The sequence below is a fragment of the Oryctolagus cuniculus genome, chromosome 1 (genome assembly GCF_964237555.1).
Source record: "Oryctolagus cuniculus chromosome 1, mOryCun1.1, whole genome shotgun sequence".
Lineage (NCBI taxonomy): Eukaryota > Metazoa > Chordata > Mammalia > Lagomorpha > Leporidae > Oryctolagus > Oryctolagus cuniculus.
This window is the reverse complement of record NC_091432.1, coordinates 67,955,075-67,972,987: the sequence shown is the minus strand read 5'-3', so window position 1 is coordinate 67,972,987 and position 17,913 is coordinate 67,955,075. Positions and strand designations below refer to the sequence as shown.

At 61.8% G+C, this 17,913-nt stretch overlaps 1 protein-coding gene across 2 annotated transcripts in view; it reads right to left on the bottom strand.

The window, feature by feature from the left end:
• CAPN5 (calpain 5) overlaps positions 1 to 17,913 on the bottom strand; it is a 47,741-nt gene extending 29,828 nt beyond the window's left edge. Inside the window, exons 1-2 of one of the 2 annotated variants that reach the window (XM_008263663.4) lie at positions 17,757 to 17,913; positions 3,848 to 4,047 (exon numbers count right to left, since the gene is read on the bottom strand). In XM_008263663.4, coding sequence (XP_008261885.1) covers positions 3,848 to 4,012 — 165 coding nt within the window. In that variant the 5' untranslated portion in view covers positions 4,013 to 4,047; positions 17,757 to 17,913. The other variant, XM_008263675.4, reaches the window with a different exon arrangement.

Sequence of the window (17,913 nt, the reverse complement as noted above, 5' to 3'; positions counted from 1 at the left end):
CAGGAAAGCAGGGGGCAGTCTCACGCTCGCCCTGCAGCCGCCCTCCCCCACAGCCCCACTGGCCCCTCTCCTCCCTTCTGGGCCACCTGTCAGAGGGCTCCCTGATGCCACCGCATGCTGTCCCGGGTGGGACAGAGACCCAGACGGCTGGTGCGCCCTCTGCTGCCAGACTCATAGCATAGAACACCCAGGCAAGCAGCAGGGCCTTTGCCAGGAGATGGCTTAGCAAGCTCGAGCCCCGGGGGGCAGTGCTGGCGGCCACCAGGCTGCCTCGGGGGAACTCTGCGAGGCTCCAGGGCGGATGCTACCCCAGGACCCCCAACAGTGTTCCCACAAGGACCCCTGGGCTCATGTCCAGACATGGGGGTACACCTGGCCCCCCCAGGATGACAGGTGACCCCTGGGCCAGAGGGAGGAGGCAGGTGGCTCCTGTCCACACCCTCGGGATGCCCCGGGGCTCCCAGGCCTCCCTGACTGTGCCTTTGCTTCTCTTACTTCCTTGCTGGGCCTGTAAGGGAGGCTGGGAGATGTTTGCCATCCTGGGACCAACAAAACAATGGGCCTGCAGGGCAATGGGGCGTGGGCTGGGCAGGTGTCCCAGTGGTACCTGCAGGGCCAGAAAGAGAAGGGACATTCCAGACAGGACAGGCACTGGGCAGGAGGGGACTACAGCTTGTCACCTGCCTCCCCCGAGCCAGACGCACTGCCACCTCCAGTGGTCTCAACCTCCAGAGACCGCCACGGGCAAGGATGACTCTCCCCACACAGACGAGCAAGCTGAGACCCAGGCAGGGACAAGGTCTCCTTCAAGGTCAGGCCTCCAGTAAGGCAGGGCCAAGGCCAGAGCCGAGTCCACCTGGCTTAAAAACCAGGCTCCCGGGGGCCGGCACGGCACAGCGAGTAAAGCCTCTGCCTGCGATGCCGCATCCCACGTGGGCACCGGTTCACGTCCTGGCTGCTCCACTTTCCATCCAGCTCCCTGCTAATACACCTGGGAAGGCAGCAGAGGATGGCCCAAGTGTTTGTATCCCTGTACCCACACAGGGAACCCAGAAGGAGCTCCTGGCTTCCATACATAAATCTTTAAAAATAAACAACTACATAAAAGCCAGGCTCCTCTGTCCATTTGGGGAGTAAGGAAGGCAGGGGGCTGGTCCAAGAGACCCTCAAGAACACAGGGGCCACACCAGCAGAGGAGCTGGCAGGGGTGGGAGGGGACTCACTGGTTCCCTGCACTTCGCAGGCAGGTGCCGGAGGCAGGGATCCTGGGAAACCGAGCTGCCTCTGGCCAAAGTCCCCTCTCGTTGGCCAAGGGGCAAGCAGCTGGGAGTTAATGGTCACTCACGGGTGATCCTGCTCCACCCTTGCCATGACAGACTTGACTTCCTGTTGGCACCGCCCAAGTGTGAGAGGAGAGGGCGCCGCCAGGGCAGGGCCCTGCCAGCTCCCGCAAGCACTGCCCACTGAGTTCTCAGCTGCGCGGCAGCCACAGCGTGGAGCACACCACGCGTGCCCTGCTCCACTTGCTCTCCCCTCCTCGGCCACCGAGGGCCAGCCCGCACCTGGCCTCGCACTGCTCCCCACCAGAAGCTGGTCCCCTACTGGCATCCTGGGCCCCCTCAACTGCCACCCACCCCGCACACTGGCACCTGCCTCCACGTCCCAGGCAGGGCAGCACTGCTCCTGTGCTGTGGCCCTGCCCACCAAGGGGCCAGCAGGGAAGGCAGAGAAGAGAGCAGGTGTGGTGGGACTCTCGCACCCGCAAGGGAAGCGGCTCAGACGGCAGGCGACTCCACCAGGACACACAGCCAGCCTGCATTTCCTCCTGGCATCCGCCACAGCTGGGCCTCACCAGCCGCCTTCCCGAACCAAGACCTAAAACGTCCAGGAGACCGCTGGAAGGCAGGGGTGGCCAGGAGAGGGCCGCGAGGGGTCAGAGCGAGGACAGCAAAGAGCTCCAGTGGCTATAGCTCCTCCCCGCGCTCTCGGCTCCCCACCGCACCCACAGCCTCACGGAGGCCCTTTGAGGCCAGCCTCCTCCCCCACCCACCTCACACAGGAGGAAGAGGAAGGCATGGGAGCAGGGGCCAGAGAGGCAGGACTCGTGTGGCCAGGCCTGGAGGCTCTCGGGAGTGCTCGAGACGCAGTGCTGGGGTCAGAGATGCTAGCACGGCTCAGGGGCTGAGGTCACAGGCACAGGGGCCCCTGAGCTGGGGGCAGGAGGGCAGGCCCAGGAGCTAGGATGCTAGGGTCCTCACCAACCTCTGCCGGCCACCCGGGGGCAGCTCCCAGGCATGGGCCCCCTCCCCCAATCCCAGGTGGCCATTTCTCTACCCCTCCGTCCAAGAAAACCCAAAGGACGGCCGAGCTGGAAGGGACTTCCCATCAGTACGCTCCGCCCATTACTTACTGTGGTTCCCCAGCGGCCTGAGTCCCCTCTGCTGGCCAGGGGGAGCTTTGGACCTGTGAACCCAGCCAAGCCACACACGGCTGAGAGCCTGGCCTTCTATGGCTCCCGCTGCTCTTAGAGCAAGGGCCTAGTGCCCCGTGTCCCCACTGCACTGCTACTGCCCGGGGGCGCCATGCACTGGGCGCCTTCCTGAGGACCGGGTGGTGGGACCCACAGCCTCCCCTCAGCCCTGGGTGTCCTGGTCCAGCATGGCCTCGGCGGCAGAGTCCCTTCTGTGTGACAGCTGGGACAGGCACCGCTGGGGACCTGGGGAGGGGGTTGAGCAGGCCACCTGCAGCAGCCTCCCTGCCAGCCAGGCCCCCAGGCTGGGCAGGGCCCACAGGCCCAGTGGCAGGCCCCTCCCCAGCCCACTCTCACACCCAGGAACTGGGGTTCAAGAGGACAAAATCAGGGTGGGGATTTGGCCTCGTGGTTAAGACACCCTTGATCCATATGCGACAGCCTGGGTTCAACACCTGGCTCCAGCTTCCTGCAGACCCTGGGAGGCAGCAGTGCCGGCTCATGGTGATTGGGTTCCTGAGTGCCAGGCTGTGTTACAACAAGTTAAGCTATCGTCTGTGCCACCAGCATCCCATATGGGCGCCAGTTCGAGTTTCAGCTGCTCTGCTTCCAATCCAGTTCCCTACTAATGGCCTGGGGAAGCAACAGGAGATGGCCCAAGTGCTTGGGCCCCTGCACCCATGTGGGAGACCTGGAAGAAGCTCTTGGCTCCTGGCTTCGGCCTGGCTCTGCTCCAGCATCTGTGGGCATTTGTGGGGTGAATCAGCAGAAGGAAGACCCCTCTGTCTCTGTCTCTCTGCCTCTCAGTGGGGGAGGAGAGAGGATAAAATCACACTGCAGGGCAACACGATTCAGCCTGGCACACTCCAGCCTCGGGGCCCCAGCCTCACCGACGCGCACGCTAATGGCCCTTGGACTGGGTGCCCGGCTCCATGCCAAGCCCTCCACACGCTCCCCCTTTTAATCCTCACCACAGCCTTACGAGGGGATGCACCATTATTTTTTATTACACACATTATTGACTAATCACCATCATAAACACTCTTCACACAGCAAATGACTATTTCCAAATCATCACAGTAATAATCAGGAAAGTAACTCCCTTGCACTTGAACTTCACTCTATTTCTTACTGAAAAAGAAAGGCACACCCAAGTCACCTCATCATGATCCCACAAGTGACTTGGAGGGAGAGGGGCGGGCAGAGAGGTCACTGCCCCATCTCCCCTGGGAGGAAGTGGGCCTGGCTGGGTAGTGCTGGCCGGGGGGATCCTCCCGGCAAACCAAAGCCCACAGCCAGGGGCTCAGCCACGGCTGCTCTGCTTCCTGGGCGCTCAGTGCCCAGCAGGTGTCCCTGCACCCCAGCCCTGGCACTCACCTTGGGCCGCTTCCACCTGACGGCTGGCCCCGGGGTGGCCTTATAGTAGAGCGAGTCGTCGGTGGCGGGGAAGTGGGGGTCCTCGAAGAGCACCTTCCTGCGCAGGCAGCTCCGCTTCAGGGCCGCGTAGTTCTGCTCCTCGTAGGCCTTTACACACGAGAACATGGTGGCCGCTGGCCCGGGCCGGGCGCCGGGAGCACCTGCAGGAGGCGAGGTGAGGGACGTCAGGCCCCGTGCTCCCTCCCTGCCATCACACAGGCAAGGAAGGGCTGCTGGGAGAGGGGCCCGGGCTGCCCGCAGGCTCACCGCTGTGCGCTGCAGAGTGGGGACGGCACGCACTGGCCTGGCTCTGCAGCCTGCTTGTTTCTGAGGCCCTCACCTGCCCCCCTCCCTTGTTTATCCTCCCCCACCCCCACCCCCACCCCACCAGCTGGCCCCCATCTGAATCAGACAAGGGGCCGGCCCCTGCCGTTCCCTGGCTGGCACCACAGCCACGGGAGAGAGCAGCATGTGGCCACGCCACAGCTCACGGCACGGCCCCGTCATCCTCCCTCTCCATCTCCCTTGCCGCACCTCTGCAATCAATGCCTCTGATTCCGAAAGGAGCTGGCTCACAGCCCCTGGGCCTCCCTTTGCTCCCTGGGGACCCACGCGTGCTCACACACTGACCAAAGGCAAAGCCACACAAACCTGGTGACGTAGACAGGGAGGGCCTCTGGTGAGGGAGTGGAGCAGGAGCAGTACTGGGGCCTGGCACATCATGGCACCAGTGGATGTGCACATGGCTGGCCAAGCAGGGGAACCGACGCCCCATCCACGCCCGGTCCCTGCCACTCCCCGCTCTGCTCACCTTCTGGGTGACCCTGAACGATCACTCGGCCTGAGCCCCCTCTCTGCCCCTGGAAAGACGGCAGGGCTGGGGCAGGCACACAGCTTGGTCCCTGCTGCACACTTCATTTCCGTCCCCACATCCTCAAAGGCCTGCTCCCTGGCCGCCCTGACGCTGTGTGACCTCAGCCACTTAACCACTCTGACTGCCCCTCTGCCCAAGGAGGCCATGGCCCTGCGCCCCGCCCCCAGCCTCAGAGGCCTGAGGGAAGTGGAGGTGGGGGGAGGCTGGAGAGCCGGTTCCTGGCACCCGGTTACCGAGGAGTCATTAGCAGCACGGGTCTTGGCAGGGTCAGCTCGGGAAGCAATTTAAGCTGCAAGAATTAGATCAGAGAAGCTGAAAGCAGGAGCCCAGAAATGAGGGTTTGCGATTCCCAGTATTTCAGAGCCCCGAGGGCCCAGAGAGGGGGAGCGAGCTGGCTGAGGGCACACAGCCAGGCAGGTGGAAAATGAGGGTCTGGCTGCTCCCTAGACGATGCCTGGGTCAACGCTGCCCGGGGGGTTGGATCTGGGGGAGGACTGAGGGAGGTGGGGACTGAGAAGGGAAAGCTCAGCTATGCCAGACCCCAGGGAGGACTCAGCCAGCCCTCCTGCCTCACCCTCCATCCCTCTAGCCTCACCCCTGCTGCCAGCCAACCCTGAACTTCTTCCTCTTCTTTTTTTTTTTTTTTAAGATTTCTTTATTTATTTGGAAGGCAGAGAGTTAACAGAGAGGCAGAGGCAGAGAGAGGTCTTCCGGCCACTGGATCACTCCCCAAATGGCTGCAACAGCCAGAGCTGGGCCAATCCAAAGCCAGGAGCCAGGAGTTTCTTCCGGATCTCCTGTGTGGGTGCAGGGGCCAAGGACTTGGGCCATCTTCCACTGCTTTCCCAGGCCATAGTAGAGAGCTGGATCAGAAGCAGAACAGCCAGGACTTGAACTGGTGCCCGTATGGGATGTTGGCACTGCAGTGGCTTTACCCACTATGCCACAGTGCCTGCCCAACCCTGAACTTCTGACACCAGGTCCTGCAGTCCCTGAGCCTTGCACACATGGCCCTGCTGCACACCAAGGATCACCTCTCACTGCACCCACTGGGCCACGAGGCGGGGAGCCCGGGCTCACAGACCCCACCCCTGTCTCTGAGCTCTGCTCCCTCCCAGACAGGACAGGGGGCAGGAAGCCCTGCTGCCCACTGCCGAGCCTCCCCTCTGCGGGCCTGACCTTGGGTGTGGCCCGCTCTGTCTTCTTGGCTTTTTCACCCCGTGTTTGGGCCAGGCAAGGCTGACGACACTGAGCTCCCCCGCTGCCCAGCTAGCTTCACCCCGCATCCTCCACCCGTGTCCCGCAGCCCAGCGGCTATGAGCTCCTCGTGGTGTCACTAAAACTCTCTACCCAGGGCCTCTGCACATGCTCTTCCTCCTACAAAGCACCTTCTGCCTCGGCTGTCCCAGGAACTCCAGGACACGGGTACACGGTGCCCCATCCACACTCTCCTGTCCACCTCCCCGGCCCACTGCGCGCCCTCCAGGGCAGCTTCTGTGTGCACCTCCTCCCTGCACCCCGGGCTCCGTGCTGGAGGCAGGGGACCCAGCGACCGAGCTGAGTGAACCAACAAGGATGCGTGCAGGAGGAAGTCCTTCACAGATGGCCAAACAAGCCCCAAGAATGGCAGGGCCTCCCAGGCGGGATCAGCTTTCCAGATCACAGCACCCAGACTGCGGCAGGCAGGGCCGGCCCTTCCCAGCAGGCCTCGCGCTCCCTCCCTCTTCCTGATTCCTGAGTGCCAGCCCGTGCCCACACCCCACCGGGCAGGCTGAGGGGCAGCTGCAGCCCTGCTCAGCCCGCAACAGGACCTTGGCTTTGGCTCCCCAGGGCTCACCCAAGCAGTGAGAGCCTGGACGGCCCCCTCACTTCTCTTGCCCACTCTGTCCTTGGCTGGAAGGAGGAGCTACCGGGCCATGGACTTTGGATCAGTGCCTTGATGTTCCCATCTGTAAAGTGGGACTGGACCAATGCCTTGAAATTCTCCCTCCTGTTTCTTTCCTGGCTTTTGTGGCTGTAACCCCCAGGGAAGGTCACAGGGGTCAGCTGCTTCCTCTGTAGCCTACACAGTGCGCAGTGTGGCCTGCCAGAACAGGAGTGCTTACTCCGCCCCGTGCTTGGCCAGGCTGGCCCGCCCCCTGCAGCAGCCTCGGCCCCAGCCTCCCCTCTAAGGCTGGCATGGACTGCGCTCCCTTAGGGCAGGCCCAGGGGCAGAGGTCGCTTTCTTTCCGTCTCAGAGGAGCCTTGCTGATGAACAGCAGCTCAGAGGGGTTCCTGAGTTGCCCAAGGATGCACAGCGGCTAAGTGGCACAGCTGGGACTCAGACTCAGGCCGGCCTGACTCATCTCCAAGAAGCCCCTGGGGGCGCTTTCCCAGCCCCTTCACTCTGACCCTACTCTGCCTCCACTCTCAGACTGCAGGGCCTCCGCTGTCAGACCACGTGCCCCAGCCGTGCCCGTCGGTGCCTGTGGGCCTTTGCTCGAGCTGTCCCCTTGTGTGGAAAGGTTTTCTCATCTACAGAGCAGGCGGCGGCTTTCTGTCGCCAGGCCCCTCCTGGTGGAACCTCCGCAGTGAGCACTGCCTGCTCTGCCCCGTGGGTGTTGGCCACACGAGGCCACGGTGGTCCTGGGGCCGGGAACCCTGGCTGCGGGAACCTCTGTGCCTGGCGGACTCTGGAAGTGTCGCGGAGAGCCCCAGACGCTGCCGGCCTGGGGGCACAGTCCTGGGGCCCAGCGCCTCCAGCAGCCACCGTGCCTCCTGCGGGGTGGTGTTTCATTGGAATTGAGGGAATGGCTCAAGTACTTGGGCCTAAATTGAGTTCCAGGCTCCTGGTGTCAACAGCTCTGGCTGCTGTGGGCATCTGGGGAATGAATCAGCAGACAGGAGGTCTCTGTTGGTCCCCCTGTTGTTCCATCTCCAAATAAAAAATGAAAATACATTTTGAAAATCAAAAGCAGAAAGTCCAGAAATAATACTGAAGTCATGAGCAAGCACTGAGGAGGGGACCGAGCAACAGTGCTGGGCTCTCGGGCTCTGCCCTGGGACGCGCTCGTCTTGATCCCTACCTCACACTGCACACAAAGACCGAGTCCAGATCGCGCAAATCCAACCGAGAGGGAAAACAGGAATGCTTTTATAAGAAAACAAGGAACAGAGCACCTCCAAATGGCCAACAAATGGAAGACGGAGCGCTCGACTTCACTAGCCATCAGGAAATGCAAATTCAAACCATAGCTAGATGCCACTGTTCCCCACCAGAATGGCTAAGGCAAAAAAACACCACAAAGGCACCCCAAACAATCCCGAGGAGGGCTCCTCGACATGGGTGGTGAGAACATAAACTGGTACAACCACTTCACAAAATTCTTTGACTATAAATAACTATGAAAGGTGAGCACATGTATACTCTCTGTCCAGTGAGTTCTCTCCTCAGGCTGTGTTTAACAGAAATGGATGCACATATTCACCAAAATCATGGACAAGAATGTGTACTGCAGGAGTATTTGTTACAGGCGAAAACTGCATGCAACCCCAACGTCCATCAACGTAAGAAAGCACAGATGTGTTGCTGTGTGTGCATATGAGGGGATGCCAAACAATAATGAAAATGAACCCATCACTGCTTCATGTGACCATCACTGCTTCATGTGACCCTATGGATGAAGCTCATGAGAATCACAAGCAAGAAGCAACAATACGGTCCCATTTATCTAAAACTGAAAAGCATAGCCAGCATCATCCTGATACCAAAGCTAAAGACATCGACAAGAAAACCACAGGCACCCATGGGGAAAGGACAGTCTCATCAGTAGTGTTGGGAAAACTCGATACCCACAGGCAGAAGAGTGAACTCAGGCCCTTATCACAGATGATATACAAAAATGGACAGAAAACAAAAAGGTAAGACCCAAAATTTGGGGGTGGGTGCTGGGGGCAGCAGGTTAAGCGGCCACTCGAGATGCCTGCATCCCATTTGCAGCGCCTGGCATTGAGTCCTGTCTCGGCTTCCAATCCAGCTTCCTGCTACCATACCTGGGAGGCAAAGGTGATAGTCCAAGTACTTGGGCCCCTGCTACCCACATGGGAAAACAGGGTGGAGTCACTGGCTCCCGGCTTTGGCCTGGCCCAGCCCTGTCTATTGCAGTGTATGTGTGTGTGTGTGTGTGTGTGTGTGTGACTCCATCCTTCAAATAATGGTTTAAAAAAAGTCAGAGTCAAAAAAACAAAAGAGAGAGACCCAAATCTATGAAACTATCAGAAGGAGACATGGGAGGAAGCTCCATGACGTTGCTCCGGGCAAGGACTGTTCATGCTAAGCCCAACAGAGGCAAAAACAGACAAACAAGATTACGTCAAGCTAAGAAGCTTCTGCACAGCCAAAGCAACAACTAATGGAATGAAGAGACAAACCACAGACTAGAAGAAAATATCTGCAAACCAAACATCTGATAAGGGTCAATGTTCAAAATATACAAGCAACTCCAACAACTCACAGCAACAAAACAGCCCAAATAAAAAATGGGCAAAGGGGGGCTGGCTTTGTGGCATGGCGGGTTAAGTCAATGCCTGTAACACCAGCATCCCATGTGGATACCAGTTCAAGTCCCAGCTGCTCCACTTCCAATCCAGCTCTCTGCTGTGGCCTGGGAAAGCAGTGGAAGATGGCCCAAGTGCTTGGGCCCTGCACCCATGTGGGAGACCCGGAAGAAGCTCCTGGCTCCTGCCCTCGGCCTGGCACAGCCCCAGCCATTGTGGCCATCTGGGGAGTGAACCAGCAGATGGAAGATCTTTCGCTTTCTATTTCTCTCTCTCTCTCTGTAACTCTACCTTTCAAATAAGATAAATAAATCTTTCTTTTAAAAAAGGTGGGGGGGAGAGAGACTGAGAGACATTTCTCAAAAGACATGCAAATGGCCAAGAGGGACATGAAAAACACTTGGCACCAGTAACCACCAGGGAACACTAAAGAAAACCACAGCGACACATGACCTTGCACCCATTAGAAAGGCTGTTATTGAAAAGACAAAGGCTAAGTGTTGGCAGGCATGTGGAGAGACGGGAACCGGTGCTCACCACTGGTGGGAATGTAAATTAGTGCAGCCCTTGCGGGAAACAGCATGGAGGATGCATAAGAAAAGGACGAACAGAGCCGCAGTCCCACTGCTGGGGAGACGTCAAAGAGACGCACTCAGCATGTTGAAGAAACACGGTGTTCGCTGCAGCATGGGTCCCAACAGCCAAGATGCACAGTCACCCCAAGAGCCCACAGGTGCACGGATCAAGGGGGCGTGGTGCACACATCACAGAGCACCACCCAGCCTCCGAGAAACGAACTCCTGTCCCCTGGGACGACACGGGCGAGCCCACGCGACACTATGCTAAGTGCGATAAGCCAGGCACAGAAAGACAAACGCCGCGTGATTACACAGGTGGCACCCAAGAGGGCCCAACTCGAGGAGCAGAAGGGGGCCGCTGGGGAGACGCTGGCCCGGACAGGGGCCTGCTGTACGTGGTGACTGCGGTGCAGAACGACGGAGCGTGCTCTCGAGGACCGCACATGCTGACTGTGTGTTCTCGCCACAGGAAGTGGTGAGCATGCGAGGGAACGCACGGGAATTAGCTCCACGTAGCCGTTCCACGATGTGCACACATTTCAAAACACCCTGCTAGACAAACACATACCATCTCTATTTGTCAATTAAAAATAGTTTTCAAAGAGAAGAAGGGATAAGTCATCCATGGTGAACAGAGGGCATGGTGGGAGCTACTTTGGGGAGGGGGCACGAGGGGGCTGGTTCACTCCCCAAATGTCTGCAACGGCCAGGAGCCTGGAGCTTCATCTGGGTCTCCCTTGTGGGTGGCAGGGACCAAAGCACTTGAGCCACCTTCTGCTGCTTTCCCAGACGCGTCAGTGGGAAGCTGGCTAGGAAGCAGAGCAGCCGGGACTCAACCCAGTGCCCAGATATGGAGTGCGGTGTTGCAGGCAGAGGCCTGGCCGCCCTGGAAAGTGTTTCTTGATCCGGGCGTGGCCACCCTGGAAATCCCCTGAACCGCACACTTAGGTCTGACGTTCTTTTCTGAGGACCAGCTTTGTCTCAGTAAGAACTTCACCACCAAAAGCCAGCACAGAGCCCTAGGTAGGGGGCTCCTGAGGCTCAGGACCCAGCCCCAGCCCTGTTGGGATGGTGGGGTGTGGGGCGGGAAAGGGCTCCAGGCCCTCAGCTCCCCACCTCTCAGGACACCCTAAGCACTTAAGTCCAGAGACGTCCCACATGGGGCGCCCCGTGCTCCAACCAAGCATCCCCTCGAGGTTTCTCTGCACCTGGGAAGGGGCTGCCAAGCACGAGGGACCCTCCCCAGGAGCCACACTCGGGGAGGGGCACGCAGCTGACCCAGAGCAGAGCAGGGTTAGGGGGAGAGACCACGGGGGCATCTGCCCAGGATGCAGAGACCCTGGGACACACGGCGCGGGCTGCAAGAGCTGAGGAAGGCACTAAACAGGGTGGGCGAGGGAGCTGCATTGTGGCTGTCTCAGGAAGACCCCTCCAGCTGCCGCACCAGGGAGAAGGGACTAGAAGAGGGCAAGGCTGGGGCAAGGCAGTGGAAGGAAGGCCACAGAACTTGAAGTTGAGCTCCGCGCCGGGCAGGAGACAGGTGGGCTCTGCTGCGGCATGGGAGAGAGGCTCAGCGCCGCACTGGGGGGAGGCAGAAGGGAAAACGCATTTCCCCACCCCTCACTGCAGGGTCCAGCACAGCCCGGGCTGGCAGAGTGGGCATCACCCAGCGCCAGCCCAGGGACCCATGATGCCCACACTCACACCCCAGCGATCAAAGCTCCCTCGCTCCCCACCCCCGACCCCCACCGCCATGTAGCCCTTTGCCATAGGGAGGGGAGGGGCTGAACAGCTGTGTCTTCCTCATCCAGGGCCCCGCCCCCAACCTGCAGGTCCACACTGAAGCCACGATGGGCTGGCCCTGAGCCAGCTGACAAGGCGGGCGCCAGACCCTCCAGGCGGTCCCTGTGAAGAGGGGCACGGGGGACGGGCACAGGGAGAATGGCGTGGCTCTTCAGGATCGGGAATCAGTGAGGGAGGGAAAGAAAAGGAGGCCATGGCGGGGGGGGGGAGGTTCCCCCAGGAGGAGCTGGAGCAGGGGCAGGGCCCTGGCAGCTCAAAGGACAGCTCTCAGGGGTGCGGCTGCCAGCTGTCAGCTCCCTCGGGAGCACAGGGGTCAGACGCTGAGCAGGAGCCAGCCCAGGGGGAGCCAGACCAATGGGGGAGGGGAGCCTCTGAGCCACCGGGTTGGGTTGTTTCGGGGGTGTTGTCTTGTTTGCGTTTTAATCTTCCTCATCCTGTACTCCACAGCCACCTGCACCTGCTCCAGGACCCATCACTTTCACATTCTTATATGCGGCTCCTGGTGCCACTGTGGGTGAACTCTGACCTCCGGCGGCAGGAGGGGAAGGAGACGATGTGTGTGCAGAGAGAGCTGGGCTCCAGGCCGCCGGGACTCCTGGGCTCCGACTCCAGAGCAGAGGCGGCCAAGCCCGGTGAGTCACTCTAGCCCACGCCAGGCAGGCCGGCACTGGGGCCGGGAAATCCTGTCTTTCCTCCCCACTCCCTCCCTTATCATTTCTGTGTCCAGTCCGCTCTCCACCCAGCCAGAGAGAGACATCTCTCTAACATGTAAATCCAACCGGGTGACTGCCCTGTGTGCGCTCGCGCAGGGGTGGGGGGCATGGCATGGGCACAGGGGCTCCTGCCAGTCTGCAGGGATGGTGGTCGGGGAGCTCTGGGGTCCCCCAAAGTGAGCAGAAAGAGGCAGCCTCAGGCTTGGCTCTGGGGGACCCGAGTGAGTCATGCGGCCTGACCCACAGCTGTTCCTCATTTGAGAGTTGGGTCGGGCCCAGGAGTCCGCAGAAGAGGGGGCTCCACCGTGCGATCTGGCCGGGGGGTGCTGAGGGCCTTGGGCAGGGACAGGAGGACGCCGAGAACCTGGCCACACTCCTGGAGGCAGGTGGCTTCCGTGCCTGGGCTTGGCCTCAGGTGACACGCACCCTGATTTTGACACTATGAGACACACACCCCAAGAAATGCCTCAGTCCTGGACAACCCAGGGCAGTGCGGGTCGCCTACTTCGGGGCTCCCCCAACAAACAGCAGCGCACCCCAGGGAGGGGCCTTCTCCCTCCAACCTGGGTGGGACCTAGGTGCCGCTCCCTCCCCCATAGGGAGACAAGCTGACACCGAGACTCGAGACTCGATCAGCTCACCAAAGCCACCGGGCTGTGTGGCCCCGGCAGGCCCCTGCTCCCTCTCGCCTGCGTGCCCCTCCAGTCCGGAACCAGTCTGCACCCCTGGCGCCTCCTGCCTGCTTCCGAGACTCAGGGTTGAAAGCTGGTGAGATGGTTCCTGTCTCCCAGAGGGGTAACCTGAGGCACACCCATTCTGCACAGACAGTGACAGGGGCTCAGGCAGGAGGAAGCGCGGTCTGGACAGAGGCCCGAGCCTGTCCACGTGAGATGGGGCTCTGCCCCAGAGCTCGGCCTGGTGGAGGAGATACAGAGAAACCAAACACTAGGCAGAGATCTGCCCTCAGAGTGAGGGATTCATTCAGACAAAGCAAGGAAGGCTGCACGGAGGAGGTGGCATGGAAGCGTGGTCTCAAAGTGTGGTCCAAGATTTCAAGACTGAGGTACAAGGTTTGAGGTGGAAAAGACACTGAGGGAGAGTGAGCCACTCAGGCAAGGCTGGCGGTCAGGGCATGGGGACGTGAAGAAGGAAGTAGGGGCTGGCTCAGAAATAGCACCATGGCCAGGTGTGGCGGCTAAGAACCCAGGGTGCAGTGAGACGTGACGATTCTCGAGGTCACAGGGAAGAGAGCCCGGGACACAGGCGGGGAGGCCAGGCCGCAGAAACAGCCCGGGGAGCAGCAGGCCCCGGCGCAGAGACGGACGGAGACCCAGCACGCTGGCCAGGGCGTCTGGGGTTTCCGGGGTTCTGCCTCCTGGGATGGCAGGGCTCCTCCCCGGGCGAGTGGCCCGCTGGCAGCACCCAGGCCCCAGGCACTGCTCTGCACCCTGCCCTGGCCCTGCCACAGCAGCGTGGAATGCCAGCGCCTCCCCCTGCACTCAGCAGGGGGTCCATCAGAGCCCCCAAATGGCAGGCAGCCCCAGAGGCACCCACTCACCCGCCCAGCCTCAGACAGGGGGGCCGAGGCCCGGGGAGGGGCAGGCAGTTAGCCTGTTTGTGCCTCCAATTTCGCATCTATAAAATGGAGATCTTTCCCACTGGTCCAACCTGCGCCTTACCCCACACCCCCTGCCCCAGCGGCCCCCAGCCCCAGCCCCGCCCCCTCACACAGCACCGGCTTTACAGAGTGAACGTCTGCAGTGGGCAGGCCTGCTCTGCAGGCCTAGCACACTGTCACACGCAGGGTGGGCCCAGTCACTGGGCGCCCAGGGGACCGGCCAGCACGCTCCCCCCTTTCAAACCTTCCAAGCTCCAGCTACCAGGGGCACAGGCTGGGGGCGACAGACACTGAGAGGGACCTCACAGGGAAGCCAGCAGCTGCGGGCACCCCAGGGAGGGGCCAGGGCCGGGCCTGGTGCCTGCACTGCCCTACAATGGGCTCCTGTGGCACGCTGAACAACGGCCCCCACAGACGTCCGCATTCAAGACCCCACAAGCTGCCAATGTCACCCTACACGACAGCCTGGAGGCTGGCGAGGAGCCCCAGTTGTCTGACGGGCCCTCAAGGCAATAGCAGGAGTCCTTGTAAAAGGGAGGCGGGGGTGGGGGCTTCAGAGGAGGGAAGGGGTGACGCAGCCACAGGAGCTGGAGGAGACAAGGCTCTGATTGTGCCTGGCAGCCTGTGGAAGGGTGCAGCCCCCCAGACTCACGCTGCCCCCCGCCCCCGACCTCCAGCAGCGCGAGGGGAGGAGCCAGACCGCTCAGTGTGTGGCGATTCGCTTCCGAGGCGACAGGAAGCGACTACTGCCCTTGAAGCCGAGTGGACGGCGGAAGGTGGGTGACGAGGCCCACCCCTCTCGTGCTCAGGGAAGCCATGAACTGCTCCGCTGTGCGACAGTCACCCCACACCTCAGCGTTGCAGTCGCTGTCATTAGGAACGGCGGCCGGGTGCAGAGCACGCAGATCCGGCCAGTGGGCTTCCGGCCTTCTGTCCACCATCCCTGGCTGGGCAGCAGGGGCTGCCCTGACCACAGGCCCCAGGGTGGCAGCAAACCCAAGCCACACAGGCCCGCTGAGCCGCAGCCCGGGGAGTGCTGGCTGGGCACGGAGCCGCGCCGGCCATTACAGGCGAGCAGAGGTGGCTTCCGCGTCTGAGCCCGAGGGCTGCCCCGTAAGACAGCCAGGAGCAGAAGCCCAAAGGGACCTGGCCCACTTTGCTTTTAGTAAGCGGCGAAAGGCAAGGCCTAAGGCCAAAGGGAAGTCAGCCGCCCAGCCTGCGCGGCAGGGAGGCAACCCCTGGGCGGCACCAGCGGCCCAGAGAAGAGGCTGTGGTGCTGGGAGCCTCGAAGGCCAAGCTCAGAGGCCCCACGGGCCAAGCAGCGTTCTGAGCGAGGAGGCCGAAGAGGCCTCTGGGAAGTCAGGGACAGCTAGGAGAGGCTGCAGAGGGGCTCACACACTTGGGCAGCTGGGGAAGGAGACAGCACAGGGGCGAGGGAAATGCCAGGGCGCGGGGTGGGTTCAGCACGAGGACAGGGTACAGACCTTGCCCTCGGCGGCTGTGGGAGCACAGGGCCTGCTGCTGAGCCTCAGAAAGACCTGCGCTGAGGTGCTCCGGGCCGCCTAGGCCCTGCCTCTGCCCGAGGGACAGGAGCCCTTGGGGAAGCCAGGCAGACTGGAGGACCCCTGTGCCAGGGTACTGCAGGGGTCAGCGGTTCCCTTGCTCACCAAAGCCAACAGGGGCTTCCGTGTCAACAGGAGAGAGCCCCCCTTCCATTCGCCCTTTCCCCTAAGTGAGCCCCTCCTGCCTTGGCGAGTGATGCCCAAGGCTCATCACTACTGCTAATAATAATTACTGCTAATGACGGCGGCCACCAAGCACCGTGTACTTGCAGGAACACTTCTACTGACAAGACCTAAACTCGGTCATCAGACCTAACCTAATCACACTAGCCCCCAAATCCCAGAGATTCAGCCCCATCCCACACAGCAGGAAACAGACAACACAGAAGTTCACTGCCTCAGGGTCACAGGCATATGGGGAGGGATTGAGCCAGTCTTAAGGAAAAAGAGATCCCACAGATAGGAGGGGTGCTGGAGAGAGGTCGCTCTGAGTCCCAGGGTTCCTGGAAGCCTCAGGGCTGTCTTGACAGCCTACAGGGCAAGTAGGGGCAGAGGAAGTCAGAGACAGCCCCGTTCAGAGCAGGGTTCCAGATGCCCTCCACCCAAAGCCCGCAGGCCTCTCACAACGGTGCCCATCCTCACCTTCCAGCTTCCCCAAGACCTGCTCCATCCCCAGCTGCACCCCCATCTACCCTCCCCAGCACTGGGGCTCTGCACAGTCCCCGGCACCTGCCACCCATCCCACCCTTGCTGCGAGCACTCCCATCAGTCCCCACCTCCCCTGCTAAGCCCTAGCCTTGGCCAGGGTTCTGGGGAGGGGAGGAGAGGCCAAGGGGCGCCTCTCCCTAGCAGAACCTTCTCCTCAATGGCCTGGACGGCAACTCCCCATTTACAGCAGCCAACGCGCTCCTCCTCGGAGCCGCAGCTGGTCTATGCAACCCCCAGGCACTGGACCAGCATTCAAGTTCACAGCTCCAAGCCTCCGCCCCAGCTGTTTCCTGGCTTCCAGTGGCCAGCCCTTGCTCTTCTGCTTGGTGAACTTCTCCCAGATCCTGCTCTGATGAGGCGGCGAGTGACCCAGTGCCCCCAGCCCCCAGGGGCTTATCTGTTCATACACCTGCCTAAGTGGTGAGAAGTGGCGCTCACTCCTCAGGCAACAGACCCTGCCTGAGTGGCCCTTGGTGCGGGGCACTCAGTCCTCGCCTGGCACGCAGTTGAGCCCACCCCGCTCCACCCAGCACTGAGTAGCCAGGCACTCAAACTGCACCCCAGGACTCACCCGGGCATATCAGCCCTTGCAGAGCACAGGGGGCCCCCGCCCCATCCCAGGCCCCACACCTCTCTGAGCACCGAGTGGCCCCGGGCAGGGCTCCTCCAGCAGTCTGTGCACAAAGGACATTCTGGCTTGAGCCAGGTGGACATGAATGCAAATTCTACCTCCCTAGTCCAGAGAGGACAGCCGCTCCACTCCTCTGAGCCCCTCCCCTGGCTGCCAGGGCTCTGCCCCGGAATCCCACCGCAAGGGGCGAAGCCAAGAGAGAATCTGGCACCTGTTAATGATCGTTGCCCCTAGACGGGTGCCCTCAGCACCCCCTCCCCCGACCCTGGGGCGTGGAGAAGGACCAAGGATGGGAACAGCGGGGATCCATCCTCTCCCCCTCGCGGCCACACACCCGGGCGCGCACCCGGCAGGCAGGAGGAAAGGCCCCCAGGCAACCCGTGGAGAATGGCAGCCAGGGAAAGCCGCTCGGACAGCAAGGGCCTCGGCCGCCCCCTCCCCAAGCCCGGGGCGCCCGGTGGACCACCAGACGAGACTGGGGAATTGAACGGGTGCTGGGAGTCAGAGGGGGAAACGGGAAGGGGGACTTGCAGGGAGGAGGGGAGAAGCAGGCGAGCCCCAGGTGTCCAGCACGCCCAGGCGTCTACACTCGGAAAACGACTCCGGAACCCCCAGAAGGACTTAGGGAAAGGACCCTCGCCTCTGGGGCGGGGTGAGGACTAGAGGACCCCGCCCCCACCTCACCCCCGGGCCCCAGGCCGGCGCTCACCTCCCCGGCCCCGGACCCGCGGGGCGTGCAGCCCCCTCCCGGCTCCGCGCTCCGCGTGGCCGCGCGTCCGGCACACACCCCTGAAACGCGCACAGCACGCGCGCCCGCACACGCCTTCCTCCGCGCCGCGCCTCCTACCTGCCGCGCCGCGGCGGGCGAGCTGGACCCGGGGTGCCGTGCAAGGCGCGCGCTGGCGCGGAGGCTGCACCGGCCCGAGATGTAGCCGGGGCCGGCCTGGGGCGGCGGCTCGAGCTCAGACTCCCGGGGTTCCGCCGCCTGGACCCCGCCCCCTCCC